The 16,300-nt window shown below is 41.3% G+C and overlaps 1 protein-coding gene across 4 annotated transcripts in view; it reads left to right on the top strand.

Annotated features, from left to right (window-relative positions):
- XIRP2 (xin actin binding repeat containing 2) overlaps positions 1–16,300 on the top strand; it is a 204,940-nt gene that overhangs the window by 145,230 nt on the left and 43,410 nt on the right. For all 4 annotated transcript variants that reach the window (XM_090045563.1, XM_090045559.1, XM_090045560.1 and 1 more), the window contains one exon: positions 6,885–7,045. In XM_090045563.1, the coding sequence (XP_089901689.1) occupies positions 6,989–7,045 (57 nt within the window). In that variant the 5' untranslated portion in view covers positions 6,885–6,988. The remainder of the gene's footprint in view (positions 1–6,884; positions 7,046–16,300) is intronic.

The following is a 16,300-nucleotide window of genomic DNA, read 5'->3' as shown; positions in this document are numbered from 1 at the left end:
ATTTTGAACAAAATTCTACTTCATATTGCAAATGTGTGTGGAATACTGAAGTGATACCTCTCACTGCACATCTATTTGTGTAGCAACCAAGAACAATGAGAGCCTATCATTCCTTGAAAAGTAGGCAAGACCTAGCAAACATGAGTACTGATTTTATGGAGTTCTCCCTGTGAATAACGGAAATCAGTACAAAGCCAAATTCTGGAAAAGATACTCAGATGTTTTACAAGGCTAAATTTCTTTTCATAAAATTGCTTATAATGTAAATCAGCCAGTAAAGCTGTAATACAAAATATGAAGATGAGATAAAAGATGAAGCAGTAGAATTAATGAACACAGTTAGTAGTGTTTGAATTTGAAAGACAGATGTGATACAAAAAACTAGAACTCCTGGTTCCAAAATTTCCCATTTGGTCTAATAAAAGGTATCATTTTGGAACCAGGAGTTCTAGCTTTTTTGTATGTCTTCCTGTCTCAGACCAACACGGCTACCAAGCACACCCCTAAAGCCAGATGTGTTAACTGATTGTGATAGTCCATGCAGCTAATAAAACGTTTTGCATTGTGAAAGCAATAAATTTATTGTTTTAGCTAACACAACATGGTATTTTAGAGCTAGATATTATTAGCTAGATTAGCGTTTGTACAGGACATTGACATTGTAAAATGCTACATGTGTATTAATATTTTATTTTATGCCTCTTGTTTATTTAATCTGATACTAAGAGGAGATGCAAAGTCATTTCCTATCTGCTTTCTTTTTAGGCAGACTATATATATAAAAAATAATTAGCCTTGCTTAAGAACATTAGGCCCAATTCTGAAGTCCTTATAACAGCAAAACTGCCACTGACTTTAACACAGGTTTTGCTTAAATTCATACCAAGTGAAGTCTTCAGGATTTAGCCTGTGGCCTTTAATACTATTTAGAGCAGTGATTCTCAAATAGTGTCAGGGCACTCTGAGGTGCGGTGAGATCCTCTGAATGGTGGCTACTGCCCAGGGAAGCGAGGAGCTAAGCAAGGTATGAGCAGATAAGCAGATAAGCACAGACTCAGGCTTGTCCTTGCCTGGCTAATCCCAAACCCTCATTGCCTGGCCTATCTGCAAGGAAATAATCACTTTAATATATATTATTTTATTAAACTGGATGCTGGTCAATTCACAAAAATTATGGAGGGGTGCCTCAAGGCCATGGATCCAAAAAGTTGAGTATCATTTATCAAGAGCCTTGCTGAGAGTCCTCAGTGCTGAATGTTGGACGAAAACTAACAGAAATGTTCAAGTGAAGAACCTGCCTGTTACACGTTTCTTCCCTGTAGGGGGCCAGCCACCAGACCCTGACTCTTCAGAGCATAACACTGAACCAAATAATGTTTTAGGTTAATACTTGTTGTTTAATTTTTAGAAATGTTTACTGTGCTGAATGTTCAGACATTCCTGTTACAGATGCATTTCTTCTCATGTACTACAGCAGCTCCTCTGCTCTCTGAGCATGCTATCTTTGTTTTGTACTGTGTATCAATTATATATTTGTGTGCATTACCCCTGCCTTCCTCTCACACATTTTAACATACAAAATTATTACAACACTGGCAGAGAAATAAAACAGGCCTTGAATAAGCATACAGAAATAAACAAATTAAATGAATAACATTCTCCAGGTGGTGCACTGCCTTCTGTGGGCTTTGTGTAACTGTGTACCTCAGGGATATTTTTTCACATGTTCCACTGCCAATATTAAATAATACTCAGAAGAGTATCTTGGAGGTACTGCTCTCTCCTTAATAACTGGATAAGAATGCAGATCACTCTTATTAAGTTAAAGGACTCCTTAAAAATGCAACAGAATGTAAAATGACCTTATGGACCATTAAAAACAAGGTATTGCTCTGACAGTTATAGGAAGACTCCCTCTGCTGGAGATTTTTTTTTGGGGGGGGAAGGAGTTCACTCAGAAGTAGACATGTTTTGTATTGTGTACCAAACACAATATAATATTCAAATATGTACACTTTTTTCAATATACAATCTCTCCTCTTTTAACAGGTAAGGGAATATACAGCATTCTTGCACATACTAAAAAGCTACAGCAGAACTTTTTGTCACAAAGAGGACTTTCTGTCCTCTCTAAATTACTGATGGATTACATTTGTAGGGCTGCTCTTTCTGTAGATTCAACAGCTGTTGCCCCAGCAGTATTGTATCTTTCTGAAGAGTAGAAAAACAAGTACATATTTTCCTTTACAGGAGGTGTTCCATTGCAACAATTTAGGATTGTGCCTATTAACAGGAAATAAGCGAGATGAAAAAGGGGCAAAGATAACAACTACATAGTTCTAATCTCTGAATTATCTGAGTGACTGGCATATTGATTTTATTATTCCATGGGTTATATTTAGAAAAGGGCAAAACTGTTATCACATTCACACAGAAATAAATCCCATAAATGAACAGCACATCAGATTATGTCATAAAATGGAAATATGGGCAGGGAAGGATCTGAGCATACTAAATGGCACAGAGATGTTTCATACTAGTCCCCTGTCCTTTGTGTATACACTGTCTCTTGATGTTTAATGTAGCCTCCTTTCTGCAGTTTCCATGCTACTGTTTTTGCTACATTTTCAAAATTAATTGTGAATGCAAATCTCACTTCCATTAATCATATTATCTGTCTCTACCTGACATACAGCACCTGAGCTGCATGGCAAAAACAAAACTTTTTTTTTTTTCACACAACCTATTTACATTTTATTTTCTAGCTAAAGAACTGTTATTATATTACAGTTGCACTATGTAAAAATGAGATCAAGATACTGCATCTGGGTTTCAAACATTTCTTCTTTTTTAACAAATAAACAAAAATTACAAAGATTTTTTTAAGTGATTTGATTCATTAAGCTCATTTAACCATCAATTTCACTTACATTTAGTCTGGAAACTTTCACAAGCTTAGAGACTATTTAGTTTTAAGTATTTTGGTTTAAACATTATCTTAAACTCGCACGGACAGAATCTCTCCTAATAGTCACACATGCAGTCCCACTGATGTAACTAATGGTAAAAGTTGACCTGTCCAACCTGATGAGATTTGGAGATCCCAAAAACACAATCAAGAAATTTCCAAAGGCTAATGTAAAGTTTTTTAAAGTATAATTTTCAAACTAATTAAAATATCTGGATTTTATTGTGCTGGTTAGCATAAAGGCCATTTTCCCCTGGCATGTTAACAAGCTAATTTATTAATAAAATGACTCATTGTTAATGTGTAGAGACTCTCAAAAAGCAGTTTTATTTATAATGGAAAATGTGGAATTAAAACTAATAAAAAGATACATGCACTAGATCTTGCTCTTGAATGTAATATGTTGTTCTCTACATTTCATTTTCCAGTGTGACTGGACAATCTCCAGACTAAGAATGCAATTATTTTGCAGGGAGAAGTATAATATTTCTTTAAAAGTGCCAGGGAAATGAAATAAACATTCCTCTTATTTCATATATATTAGGTTATACTAGGGTCACAGCCACAAATGGCAACAAAGCACTATGTGATCTCAAGCAGTTTAATAAACATGCTGGAATTTAGATTTTAACATTGGAGCTTCCCAGGCAATATGCATTAGTTGGCAGTGGAAATCTGTCAGATACTAAAGCCATGGTATGTACCTAATAAAATTGAAGAGAAACTGCCAAACATTTGTCTCCATATGTCAACCGGTTAAATTGCTAATATATTGAATATACAAAAAAGGTAGCAATGGCCACCACATCAGATACAGGTCAATATCCCACAAGTAAAACGCATTAACAAAGACATTCTTTAAATTGGCAGTGGCAAACATGTAGCCTATGGGCTGGAGCTGGCACACAAAAGTTAGTCATCCAGCTAACTTGTGCTGCTTCAGTTCACATATCTTGTCAACTGCCAGAGTCCTTGTGATGGTGGTATTAAACCTTGCTGTTTCGGTGCTGATCCACCACCCAGGGTGCTAACACTGCTTATCTCTCCCGTCCCTTACCTGCTGCCAAAATTGAGATTTTTAGTCACCCCAGGCAACTAAAATTGATGGCAAGGGAAAAGTGGGGGGTGGGCAGGGACAATGACATTAATTCCCTAGGTTCTGGCGCCATCCTGAAACCGCAGCTCCAGCAGCTGTGGGAATTAATGCTGCCACTGCTCACAGCCCTGTTATCTAGATCTAGCCTGTAGGGCCCAGTGAGTCCAATGAAAAATCGAAATAAAAAAATGTTAAATACAGATGGACTGCCTTTGTTCTGGGGAAATGTGATATAGCTGGTGGCTGAACATAACAGCCTAATATAACTTCTCTGTGATCAAGAAAGTCTCAATGAGATTTTCATCTAGTTGCCTCTCAAGACTTCCTCCTGCCCTTTTCAGACTTAGTGGGCACATCTACATGTTCATTAATGTGCTGTAGTTAGTGCACATTTAGTTTAGTACTTCCTTAATGAAGTACTAGCTGAGCGTGCAATAACTACATTTACTGTGCAGTAGCATGGGCGGAGTTTTTTATGACAGTTACTGCGCAGTAGCCTAGTAACATACAGCAGCTTATTAGCACAGTTTTTTTTACTGGCATGCCACTGTGCAGTGTTTTTAGACTACTGTGCAGTAAGCATCTCATGTAGATGCGGCCAGCATGGAATAAATACCCTATTAACAGACAGGGTGCATTGAACTCCTACTACATAGCTATCTATATCAGCCATAATTTGAGGACAGTAGGACTGCCCTGAGGATTCTACCATCCTCAAGGGAACTTAGATGACTAACGGAAAAAGGGAGGTATTTCGCTCTGAACAAACCTAAGAGACAAAAAGATCAGTACTATATCTCTAGCATGTCATCATACCTTTCACCAACTGCAAAATACTTCATTCCATATGTAAAGGATAAAGTGAGACAAACCCCATATTCTTTTCAGAGTTCTATATCCAATGTAGTTGCAATGCACATCCAAATTACAATTCTTTGAGCTATAGCAGAACTCTTGCAGGTTCTGCCATGGTCATATGGTATGGTTTTGTTTTTTTTTTTTCCTCTGTTTTTTTGCACCGGTCCTGGAAGCACTGCCATACCAGGTCAATGCATGGAGTGGATGGAGCACGCTCCGGTACCACCACCCAATACCAAAAAGAATCTGCTCAATATAGACCTCCTATGGAGGACATATCAGAGACAATTACCCTGGGGAGCACGCCCTGCTGGACGTCCCCCGCCCATAGCAAGACTCTGGCTTCCTATGTCGTTTGTGCTTCCTCATGCTTTAATAGAAGGGCAGAAGCAAGGGGCTGACTTTCTTCATCAGTTCCTTTTTACTACATGTGGCAGTCAGAACATGGCGAGTTTCAGATCTGCCAGTCTTAGCTCAGGTTAAACTTCTAACTTTCCAAAGTCCTCAAGACTACCTTTGATTTACTACATACTTGACCACTGTGAACTTATGCAGCATGTCTGGAATGAATTCTGCTAGTCATCTTCACTCTCTCTCCTATGGTAATCTCTTAGAACATCTCTGCTTATGTCAGTGGCAAGATCAATATCTTCCTGGTCCATAGGTAACCAGCAGAATCTCTAAAACTTGCCAGCCAAGTTGTATGGAAAATATCAGGACAGTAGGAAATGAATTGGATTGTAACAGAGCTGAAACTCCTCACTCCCATCATCCAAGAGGATACCACTTGCCTGTCAGCCCTTACCACTTGCCTGTCAGCCCTAGTAAAATCCACACTGACATACCTGAAGGAGAAAGAACTCTTAATTCAAGGCTCTAGGCTGCCTTGAGATCCTCCCAAGTGTTCTGTGAAATACAACACAGTGTTAGCACTGTTAGGTGTGCAAACACAATTCACAAGATAAATCCAGAGATTTCAAATAGGAATCCATAGTGTCAATTCCATTCTGACCTGTTGTGGTCTAAGTTTCATGCAACAGAAGAATTGCTCTGTTATTGTTCTGCACTCAAAAATGTGTGAAAACTAAGAGCTGGCATTTTCTGAGGGGTACTTATCAAGGGGTATCTTGCATTTAAAGAGTTGAGAAGCACTGTGTGAATTTGTCCTACAGTAACTGTGGCTCTTTGAGATACAACTTTCCCTCCTTCCTGCTGACTTAGCTTGCAGGGTAAAAAAAAAAATCGAAAAAACGGGAATATATACATTGCATTTTATAATAAGCTTTGCAGGAATAGAGTTTAAACAAAGCTTCTGGGATGCTTAACTTCTGAATACTAGCTTGGCTTTCCATTTATTATAAGTGAGGTCAAAAGAATGAATTATCAATAAGGTTTTAGCTTTCTAGCACAAGCAAAATAATTTCAATAAATGAATAAAATGGAGACAGCCAATTCTGCTTTTAAATTTTGTCTTTCCCTTGTACTACATTGATTACATAAAATGTGTCCTGTATAATTTGTTGTGTAGAGAATTTAAAGCAATTTTCCTTATAGTATATATATGCAAGCTGCCTGATGGCTATATTTATTTTCTTTAATTGCAAGGCAAATGTACAGTGCTTCTTCCTGAAAACTATTTTTCAAAAAAATTGAAATATGCTTGTTTCAGTAATTATCAGTGTTTCTTTGGATCAGATCCTATTTTCATTGAGACTCCTATTGACTTCATTGTGAAAAAGGCTAGGCACTTTGGGCATGATATAAAGTTTAACTTCATTATTTTCTGCATTTCATACATTATAAGATAAAATAAATATGGAGTTCCCTATAAAAACTGGGTAACTGTTAACTCCTGCACTCTGTCTAGTCATTTAATGTGTCTTTCCATCCATGTTTCAAAAATGAATCTATTTAATTTTAAGAAATAAACCTTAACTCATAAAACATTATGTTTGATTTTAGCTATCATTGGTTACCACAAGCCAGTAAGTGGATTTCCAGAAGATAGTAACCAGAGTGATACTGAACCATTGGATTTCCAGGATACTGTCCCACTGAAGGAAAGAATGGCTTTGTATCAAGCAGCTGTCTCCAAGGTAGAGACGAGCAGCTCTGCTATTAATGTAAGATACTATCTTTTATTTAGCATAATAGTTATCTTCACAGTTTGCCATTTCTCGTTCCATGGTGTCTTATTTTGCTTACTTACTCATACAGACCCCACTGACTTGTCCATGCTTTTGTGATGTAGAATAGAACTAAAAACTTGAATTACCATGTCTACATAGCCAATTTTCCAATTTTGTTCAGGCTCGTACTAATGAGAGTTTCCATACCATATTACTGGTCTTTGGAAGGCTCATTTTACTTAATTGTCAGCAAATGTTTCTTTCTTTCTACTCTTGCGTTCACTAAATCTATTAGAAGTAGCTTACTCAACATAGAAATGGGAGAAATTGGCAATATAGCCATACTGATAAACCAATTATTATTTTAAAAGTACAGGTTTCTTTACCAATTTTTATAGCCAGCAAATAAAATTCTGTCGAGAAGAATATTGTATTTATTTCAGTCCTTGCTAGATGCTCAAGCTAAAGAATTTGGAATTACTGTGATATAAACAACACTAGCACTCTCATATGCTGGAAAAATAAATTATATAGTTTTATAGTCAGTTTATCAGCACAAGCAATCCGGTATTATACAGAAATAAAAACACCCTGACAACTTTAATTCTGGTTTATTATGTGAGCATATCTAATCAATAGCTTTATTACTTTACAGAAATTATAGAATCATAGAAAGTTAGTGGTGGAAGGAACCTCACAAAGTCATCTAGTCCAACTCCTGGCTCAAAGTAGGAACATCCCCACCTTGATCATCTCAGCCAAAGCTTTGTCTAGCCAGGTTTTGAAAACCCCCAAGGATGGAGCTTCTACTGCCTCGCTGGGTAACCTATTCCAGTGTTTTACTACCCTTCTAGTGAGAAAATTTTTCCTCAGGGGTGGGCAAAATGTGGCCCACGGGCCAAATGCAGCCTTCCAGGCCATTCTGTCCAGCCCTCAGGGCCCCTAAAAAAAATTAGAAAATTAATATCTACCTTCTCCTGGCTGCCTATCATGCAGCCCTCAATGGCTTTTCAAAACTCAGTAAGTGGCCCTCCACCTGAAATAATTGGCTGCCCCTGATCTAACCTAGATCTTCCTTGCTGCAACTTGAGGCCGTTGCTCCTTGTTCTGTCATCTGTTACCACTGAGAACAGTCCAGCTCCATCCTCTTTCAAACCCCCCATCAGGTAGTTGAAGGCTGCTATTAAGTCCCCTCTCAGTCTCCTCTTTTGAGGAGCCCGGTTCCCTCAGAAATCATGTACCCCAGCCTCCTCACCATTTTTGTTGCCCTCTATTAGACTCTCCAATTTTTCCACATCTCTTCTGTAGTGGGGGGGAGGCAAAACTGAACACAGTACTCCAGATGTGTCCTCACCAGTGCTGAATAGCAGGGAATAATCACTTAACTTGACCTACCAGGAACACACCTACCAATGCAGCCCAGTATGCCATTAACCTTCTTGGCAACAAGGGCACACTGTTGGCTCATATTCAGTTATTGTCCACTGTAACCCGCAAGTCCTTTTCTGCAGAGCTCCTGCCCAGCCAGTCAGCCCACAGCCTGTACTGGTGCAGAGGATTGTTCCATCCTAAGTTCAGGACTTTGCACTTCTCCTTATTGAACGCCATGAGATTAATTTTGGCCCAATCCTCCAATTTATCTAGGTCCACTTTTCTCAACCTGTGGGTCGCAACCCAGAAGTGGGTCACAAGAATACATGAAAGGTTCATAAACAAACTTAAAAAATGGATCAATAGACCTTTAAAATGGATTCTCCTTTAAAGGAGAAAAACATGGGAAGCCACAGCTTTTCCCTGGAAGGCTGGCAGAGTTCCAGTTGCAGGGGTCTGCTTGGGGCCCCTGATGCCCAACACACACACACACATACCCTCCTGACCCCAAATACCCACTCCTAGCCCTACACACTGGAGGCCTGGGGACAGGGGGCAGCAAGTCAGGGGTGAGGGACATTGAGTTGGGACTGGTCATTAGTGTTTACAAATAGGTCCTGGCCCATAAGAGGTTTTGAACCACTGGTCTAGGTCATTCTAAATCCTAGCCCTACCCTCCGGCATATCTACTACTCCCCACAACTTAGTGTCATCTGCAAACTTGCTGAAGGTACACTCTATGCCATCTTCCAGGTCGTTGGTGAAGACATTGAATAAAACCAGTCCCAGGACCCTGGGGCAGTCCACTTGATACTGGCTGTCAACTAGACATTGAGCCATTGGTTACTACTCTCTGAACCTGATACTTCAGCCAGTTTTCTTTCCACCTTACAGGTCATTCATTCAGCCCATATTTCCTTACCTTGCCTACAAGAATGTTGTGGGAGACCATATCAAAAGCCTTGCTAAAAATCTAGGTACACCACATCCACCAGTCTCCCCACATCCACAGAGCCAGTTACCTCATCATAGAAGGCAACCAGGTTGGTCAGGCATGACTTTCCTGTGGTTAACCTATACTGACTGTTCTCAATACTCTTCTCCTCCTGCAAGTGCTTAGAAATGGATTCCTTGAGGATTTGCTCCATGATTTTTCTGCTTTGTGAGGTGAGGCTGACTGGTCTGTAGTTCCCTGGATCCTTCTTCTTGGCTTTCTTAAATATGGGCACTATGTTTGCCCATTTCCAAACATCCGGGACCTCTCCTGATCTCCAAGAGTTTTTAAAGATGATGGCCAATGGCTCTGCAATCACATCAGCCAACTCCCTCAGCACCCTCAGGTGCATCCCATTGAGCCCCATGGACTTCTACACATCCAACTCTTCTACTCTCTAACCTGTTCTTTCACCACTGAGGGTTGCTCACCTCCTTCTCAAACTGTGCTGCCCAGTGCCATAGTCTGGGAGCTGACCTTGCCTGTGAAGACTGAGGCAAAGAAGGCACTGAGCACTTCATCCTTTCCTGCATCCTCTGTCACAAAGTTTCCCTCCCATTCAGTAAGGGACCTACACTTTCCTTGATCCTCCTTTTGCTACCAACATACTTGTAAAAATATTTAATATTGTTACCAGGAATTATATATACAGTATTTGCCCAATAGAAATTCATGCCTATTTGAAAATATAACAATACATTTTAAATATCACTAACATCCATTACTAAAAGAGAAATTAGCTGCTGGTATACTATACCAACATTTTGTACCTGACATTTTGTACCTGATCAGTAATTTTTACAAAACATTTTGCAAAACACGATAATTATGGTAGGATCTTGTGAACTGGGCAGTGCAATGACAGGCTTGAATACTGCAAATAAATTCAGCAGCACCCTTGACTTAGGGATAATGGAGTGTGTGTATTCTAGCAACTTCAAGGAGGTAGAGTGATTTTAAAAAATGAACAGTCATAGGAGGCAAGTATAAGGGTCCACTAATGTATGCAGTGTAACAGGGAGGCTTCCTCAAGGCTAGTCTACCAATGGCCCACTCACGTGGTTCTGGGCCAACTGCCCACCTTCTTTTCTCCCACACCTTGATGATATATAATTATGATATTAATTAGGTGGGAGGCTGCCCATTTCTTGCCCTGATGCCAAGGGGCACTATTTTCATCTCTGTTCCTTCCCTACATTGCAGCCCAAGCCTGACAGATGGCATCTGCAGTTGATATAGCATCACATGCCCCACACTGAGCTCCAGAATCCTTCAATCCAGATCCCAACTGGATCCCTTCAATCATGCAGCCTACTCCACCCTCATTCTGGGCTGCCTAGATCCCTGAACTCTTCCCCTTCTTGGGTGTGGCCCCCAAGGACCTTTGGCCACACAGGCCCTGGCCTTACCTCCAAGGCCAATCAGAAACCCCAGGCCCTCAGCTTTGGGCATCCCTCACGGTGGGCCCCTGGCCCTTTTGCCCACACTGGTCTGTTGGAGCCGAGCGCCCCGGTGTCACAGTGGGCCGAGCACGAATGAACAGGTGGGATTAGCGGCGAGGAGTCAGAGCGGGCGGACAAGCGTGTGGTTTCAAAACAGAATGGTTTATTTTTCTTACTTACGCCACAAGACGGTGATGTAGCGTAGGTCAGGTCGACTTAGTTACAAACGAGAACGATAAACGATGAACGAGAAACGATGAAACGAGGCCGAGTCGGTAACGAAGATGGTGAACGATGTAATCGGTAACATGAATGTAGAATGAGTAGCCGGAACGTGGAACATAAACAATTGGAACGAGTCAAATGAGCTGATCAGAACACGAATCGAGAAACGAGGCCGGAACGTAGTAACGAGTAAATCAGATCAAGGTGAACGAGTGGCCGAAACGAAGACGAACGTTTTTAGGGAGGGATACGCCGGGATACGACGGTGGTGGGGAGACCAGTGGAGCCCTGGGCCTAAGTGAACCAGGGTTCTAAAAGGCTCTCCTGAGGCAGTCTCTGCTGTAGCAGCTCTGCTCAGGTCGAGTCTGGTCTCCGCTGTGTGCGGAAACTCGCTGGCCTTAAATATGATTTAGGTGGCCAATCATAAGGCTTCCCCCATGGAAGTTTCTAGCTTAATTATGTCATGCTTGGACCAAGACTGGGCACGCGCATTGTGTCAGTTCAGTGAAACATTTTGATTGACAAGCGTGGGGTCAAGCATGGGGCATGTGCAGGGCATGCTTACTAGCCCTCTGGGGATTTTCCACTTGCTTGTCTGCGCATGTCTGTGCTTAACCCTGTGTTAGCCAGCACCTTTCTTAAATTTGGTTCTGACATGGTCCTGGCCCCAGAATTGACCAGTCAAGGGTATTCTAAGTCAGGCTTCAGAGTCTATAGCCCACTCTCTAACCTAGGTCCGCCTTCTTGGCCCTACTATGGGGTAACCCACCTGGTTGTGGGAGCTGGGGTTATTAAGGTTCCCCGATCCTCCTTTCAGGTGGTAACTGGCCTGCTATTTCCTGGAGGCTCCTGCCCCACTGGGAGCCCCACCAGGCTACCCACTCCCAGCAGGGTGCAGTTTTAGGTCATGCCCAGGACCAGGTGCCTCCAAACCATCTCCTACAGCTCCTGCCCTTACCTCCAGGGTGTTGCATTCAGCCTTGCAGATGTTACTGCCTGGCCTGCCAGCAGCAAACTGTTCTGTTTTATATAGGCAGCCAGAGATCTAAAATGACCGCTGCAATCAAGTGCCTGCTGGCTTAGCTCTTAAAGTGGCAGGCACTAACAGTGACCTGCCACAGTAGCTTCTTACTGATTCCAGTGTGTTTCTGCTTTTGACACCAGCAGGAGCATTTCATCCATATGGAGGGAAGGACAATCCATTTAAAAAGGACATGAAGGAATTTTACTTTAACAAAAAAGAGTTACATATGTCTTTTTTTTAACTCAATAGAGTACTCCACAATATGGTCCAGGATTCTCTGCTGAGTGTAACACATGAAAAGGAATGGATAGCGAGTCCAGAACTGGGGAACAGGAAAACAAGTGCATGCACATGTGTTGTATATATAGTAAAATAAAGACTAGAAAAGAAATGGAAGACAATGGGATTGTGAGGTTGGTGCAAGCACATGAAGTATGGTTCAGTGGCTTGTTCACTATTATTATAACCTCAGAAACCCTGCAGTAGGACATAGGCAGATGATGAAAATACTAGTTACTGGATATGACCTGTAACACATTAACTTCACATGCTAGATGTTTGTATCTATTTGCTTGATCCTTAAAATGCTAAGGAATAAGTTAACAGTCAGGGCAGGGTTTTTTCAATTTTTCCTAAATTATTCCTTCCTACCAAAAACACATGAAAAGGGAAAATTACTTACACTTTTCCTGTTTCCCTTTGGCTAACTGAGAAGCTTAGAAAGATCTTACTGCCAAACCAAAAGGGCCCCAAAAGTATGACAATATTAAAAAAAACTAACGTGACACATATGCTGGTGGTTTATTCTAAGCTCATAGAGACCTATAACAACTGTTTATGGTGTGTCAGGTTAGCACTGAAAATAGTGTTTGTTAATTGGAGTAAATTGGAAGTCAAGTCATATTGCAGTGGTGCCACAAACTCTAACCTAGTCATATTCATAAATAGGTTGTTTGTCCTCTACTGTGCTGAGTTGTGATATCACAACACTCAAATCTACAGACAGTGTAAAACAGTTATCTCCAAAACTTGCAAACTTTGAATGAATGAACTTACTGTTATGCTTTCAGAGTTCCCAAAACAAAACCAGCAGAAATAGGTGTAACTTTTATACTGAAGTTGCTACAGTAGTTCTGAGTCTAGCTTTGAAGGGGGAACTTTTACAAAATCCAGTATACAGGAGTCAGTTAAAAAAGTGATACATAGCTATTATTTTCTGGATATTTTAGAGAAAAATATTTTAGATCAACATATAACAAACAAAGCCTACTTCATTGCAATAAGAATTGGTAAATTGAACAAATAAATGTCAAATTACCCATGAATGCAAAAACACAGTATTTACTGTTTTTTAAGCAACAGGTTCTTTGAATACAACATTAGCTTATATATTAATCTGAGAAACTGTCTCCTACTTGTTTTGTGTTCTTTTTTTATAGAATTAAGATAAACTCATGCATGATGTTCATAAAAACTGATAATATTCTATCAGTAGGAGCAATAGAGTGTATCTATATAGATAACAGCTTTATTATTAAAGCAATAATCATGATAAGATATAAAAGGTTTATTTAAAATTGAATGAAAGATGTGATTAGAAATGTCTTGCATTGTGTGCAAGCAATGACAACAACAAAAATACAAAATTAAACATGAATATGATAATATAAAAATGAAAGCAAAGTGTTGAGAAGATGCTAAGATCCTGCGGTCATTTTGCATCCCTTTATCCCTTTTATGCCTCCTCCATTACCATGATGTCTGAGCAGTTCACAATCTTTAATTCGTGTATCCTGTTTTTATACCCAGGGTTTACTCAACCAGTTATAACATGGTACAAAAATAACCTCTTCCTAATATAAACCAGAAGTGGCCAACCTTTTTGACAAGTGTTTCACAAATTAGCCACTCATCCTTCCCAAGTGCCACGCTGATCCCCTTCTCCTGCCTGATCTGCTGCTTTGCTTTCTGCTTCCTTCCCGATCTGCCATTGTGCTGTTTATCCACTCCCTGATCTTCTATGTGCCACACACACATACTTTCCATACCACTTGTGACATGAGTACTGCAGGTTGGCCACCCCTGGTGTAAACCATCCCTGAATGATTTGCCCCACCTAGAGAAGAAATCATTGACTGAGCAAGAGATCAAATTCAGGTCTCAACACAGGCTAGCACCTGAAGCACAAAATGAGCAAAGCTACAGAAAGATTGCCATACTCCCATCTCTCAACTGGCCCTGAGAATGGCAATGTCCAGCTACTACTTGGAGCATTGCCTGGACTGATAACCAGAAGATCATGGGCCAGAGCAGCGTAAAGACAGCCTACTGTCACTTTCAAAACCCTTCCTCAGAAAGTTGTGATACACATTCTTCAGCAATACCTAAAGGTCCAGGTCCCCTAGGTTTAAAGTGCTGTGTCTGAATTTGTTTTTATCTATATCACAATGGCAGATCAGGAAGGAAGCAGGGATGTTGACAGCATGGAGAGGGTCACTTGTATGATCAGGGGACAACAGGGCAGGCCCTATGAGGAGAGGCTATGGGACCTGAACCTGTTCAGCCTCCGGAAGAGAAGGCTGAGGGGGGATCTGGTGGCCTGTTATAAACTAGTCAGGGGGGATCAGCAGGCATTGGGGGAGTCCCTGTTCCCCCGAGCACCGCCAGGAGTGACCAGGAATAACGGTCACAAGCTGGCAGAGGGTAGGTTTAGGTTAGATATCAGGAGGCGCTACTTCACAGTCAGGGCAGCTAGGGTCTGGAACCAGCTTCCAAGAGAAGTGGTGCTGGCTCCTACCCTGGGGGTCTTTAAGAGGAGGCTAGATGAACACCTTGCTGGGGTCGTTTGACCCCAGTACTTTTTCCTGCCATGGCAGGGGGTTGGACTGGATGTTCTGCTCAGGTCCCTTCCGACCCTGGAAACTATGAAACTTTATGTTGATTGTTGTTGCAACTAATTTACTCTGCAGCAGGATAGTACTTGTAAATCCAAGTACTATTCTCCAGTGCTGTAGCAAGGGGTGGGGGGCGAGTGAGGTGACCGCCCTGGGCACCAAAGCAAAGGGGCACCAACAAGCACTGCCCAGCTGGGGTGGGGTGTGGAACAGAGCTGGATCGAGGAAGGGTGGCTTCTGCCACTGCGTGCACTCCTGGGCAAGCATAGAGGGGTGTGTGTCCCCCAGATCTGTGCATGGGGTGAAGGTGCGCTGCTGCTACAGGCTTTTCCCAGGTGCCAAACTTCCTTTCTATAGCACTGCTATTCTGCTGCAGGGTAAAATAGATAGGTAGATACTGCCCCGACTGGCTGGGGCACAAGGGTGCTTCAATGCAGGGGCTGCCTGCTGGCTAGAGGTATAGAACAGTTAATGAAATTGAAGAAATTGTAACAATACTGAGAAGTCTCAACAAAATTTATCTTACTGAGTCCATCTATACATGCCATTAAGACAACATGATAAACTCTGGCACAGGTTGTGCCAGTGTTGGCTACTCCGGGCACAGTGTTTGCATGTGCACCTGAGACTGCAGCAGCCTGAGCTGGTCTAGAGAAACCCCAAGCTGGCAACAGGCTCCGGGAGTCAGCCCTGGACTCCAGGTGACAGCATTAGGCAATGGAGGGGCTGGCTGGGGAACAAGAGTACCAAAACTGTGGAGCCGTGTGGCTGCACCTCCACCCCTGTCCCCTCGAGCCTGCTGCCAGTCTAGGCTCACAGTCCACAGCTCAAACTGCTGCAGTCCTGGTCACGGTCCACATATGCATTTCTGAGCAGTAAATGACTTCACCATAAGATAGCACTGTTTCCGACAGTGCTATCTTACAGCAGCTAAATAATTTACTGTGCCCTAATACTGGCACATGTGTAGACAGTGATGCTTTACTGCGGAGCTAATCTGCAGTAAAGCACACATGCAGATGCACCCACAGAGATTCAAAAAAAAAGTATTTCAAGCTTTGCTTTGACTGGTTATATATAAAATATAATATACAATGATATAGGAAAGAATATCACAACCGAAGGTGTAGTCATCTACAATGAATATACCAATTGCAGGTGGCTACATAAGTAACCAAACTCTCCAGGATTTCCATTTAAAAGTATCAAATTTAAAATAACTGCTCTCACCTAATGAAAGAATATTTTTTATGATCATCTTGTCTTACTGTATAAGATAAACAGATACCTTTATTTTAT

The sequence above is a fragment of the Crocodylus siamensis genome, chromosome 4, assembly GCF_052110815.1.
Source record: "Crocodylus siamensis isolate JL-2025a chromosome 4, ASM5211081v1, whole genome shotgun sequence".
Taxonomy (NCBI): domain Eukaryota; kingdom Metazoa; phylum Chordata; order Crocodylia; family Crocodylidae; genus Crocodylus; species Crocodylus siamensis.
Note: the sequence above shows the minus strand (reverse complement) of the source record. Positions and strands in the feature narration are given on the sequence as shown.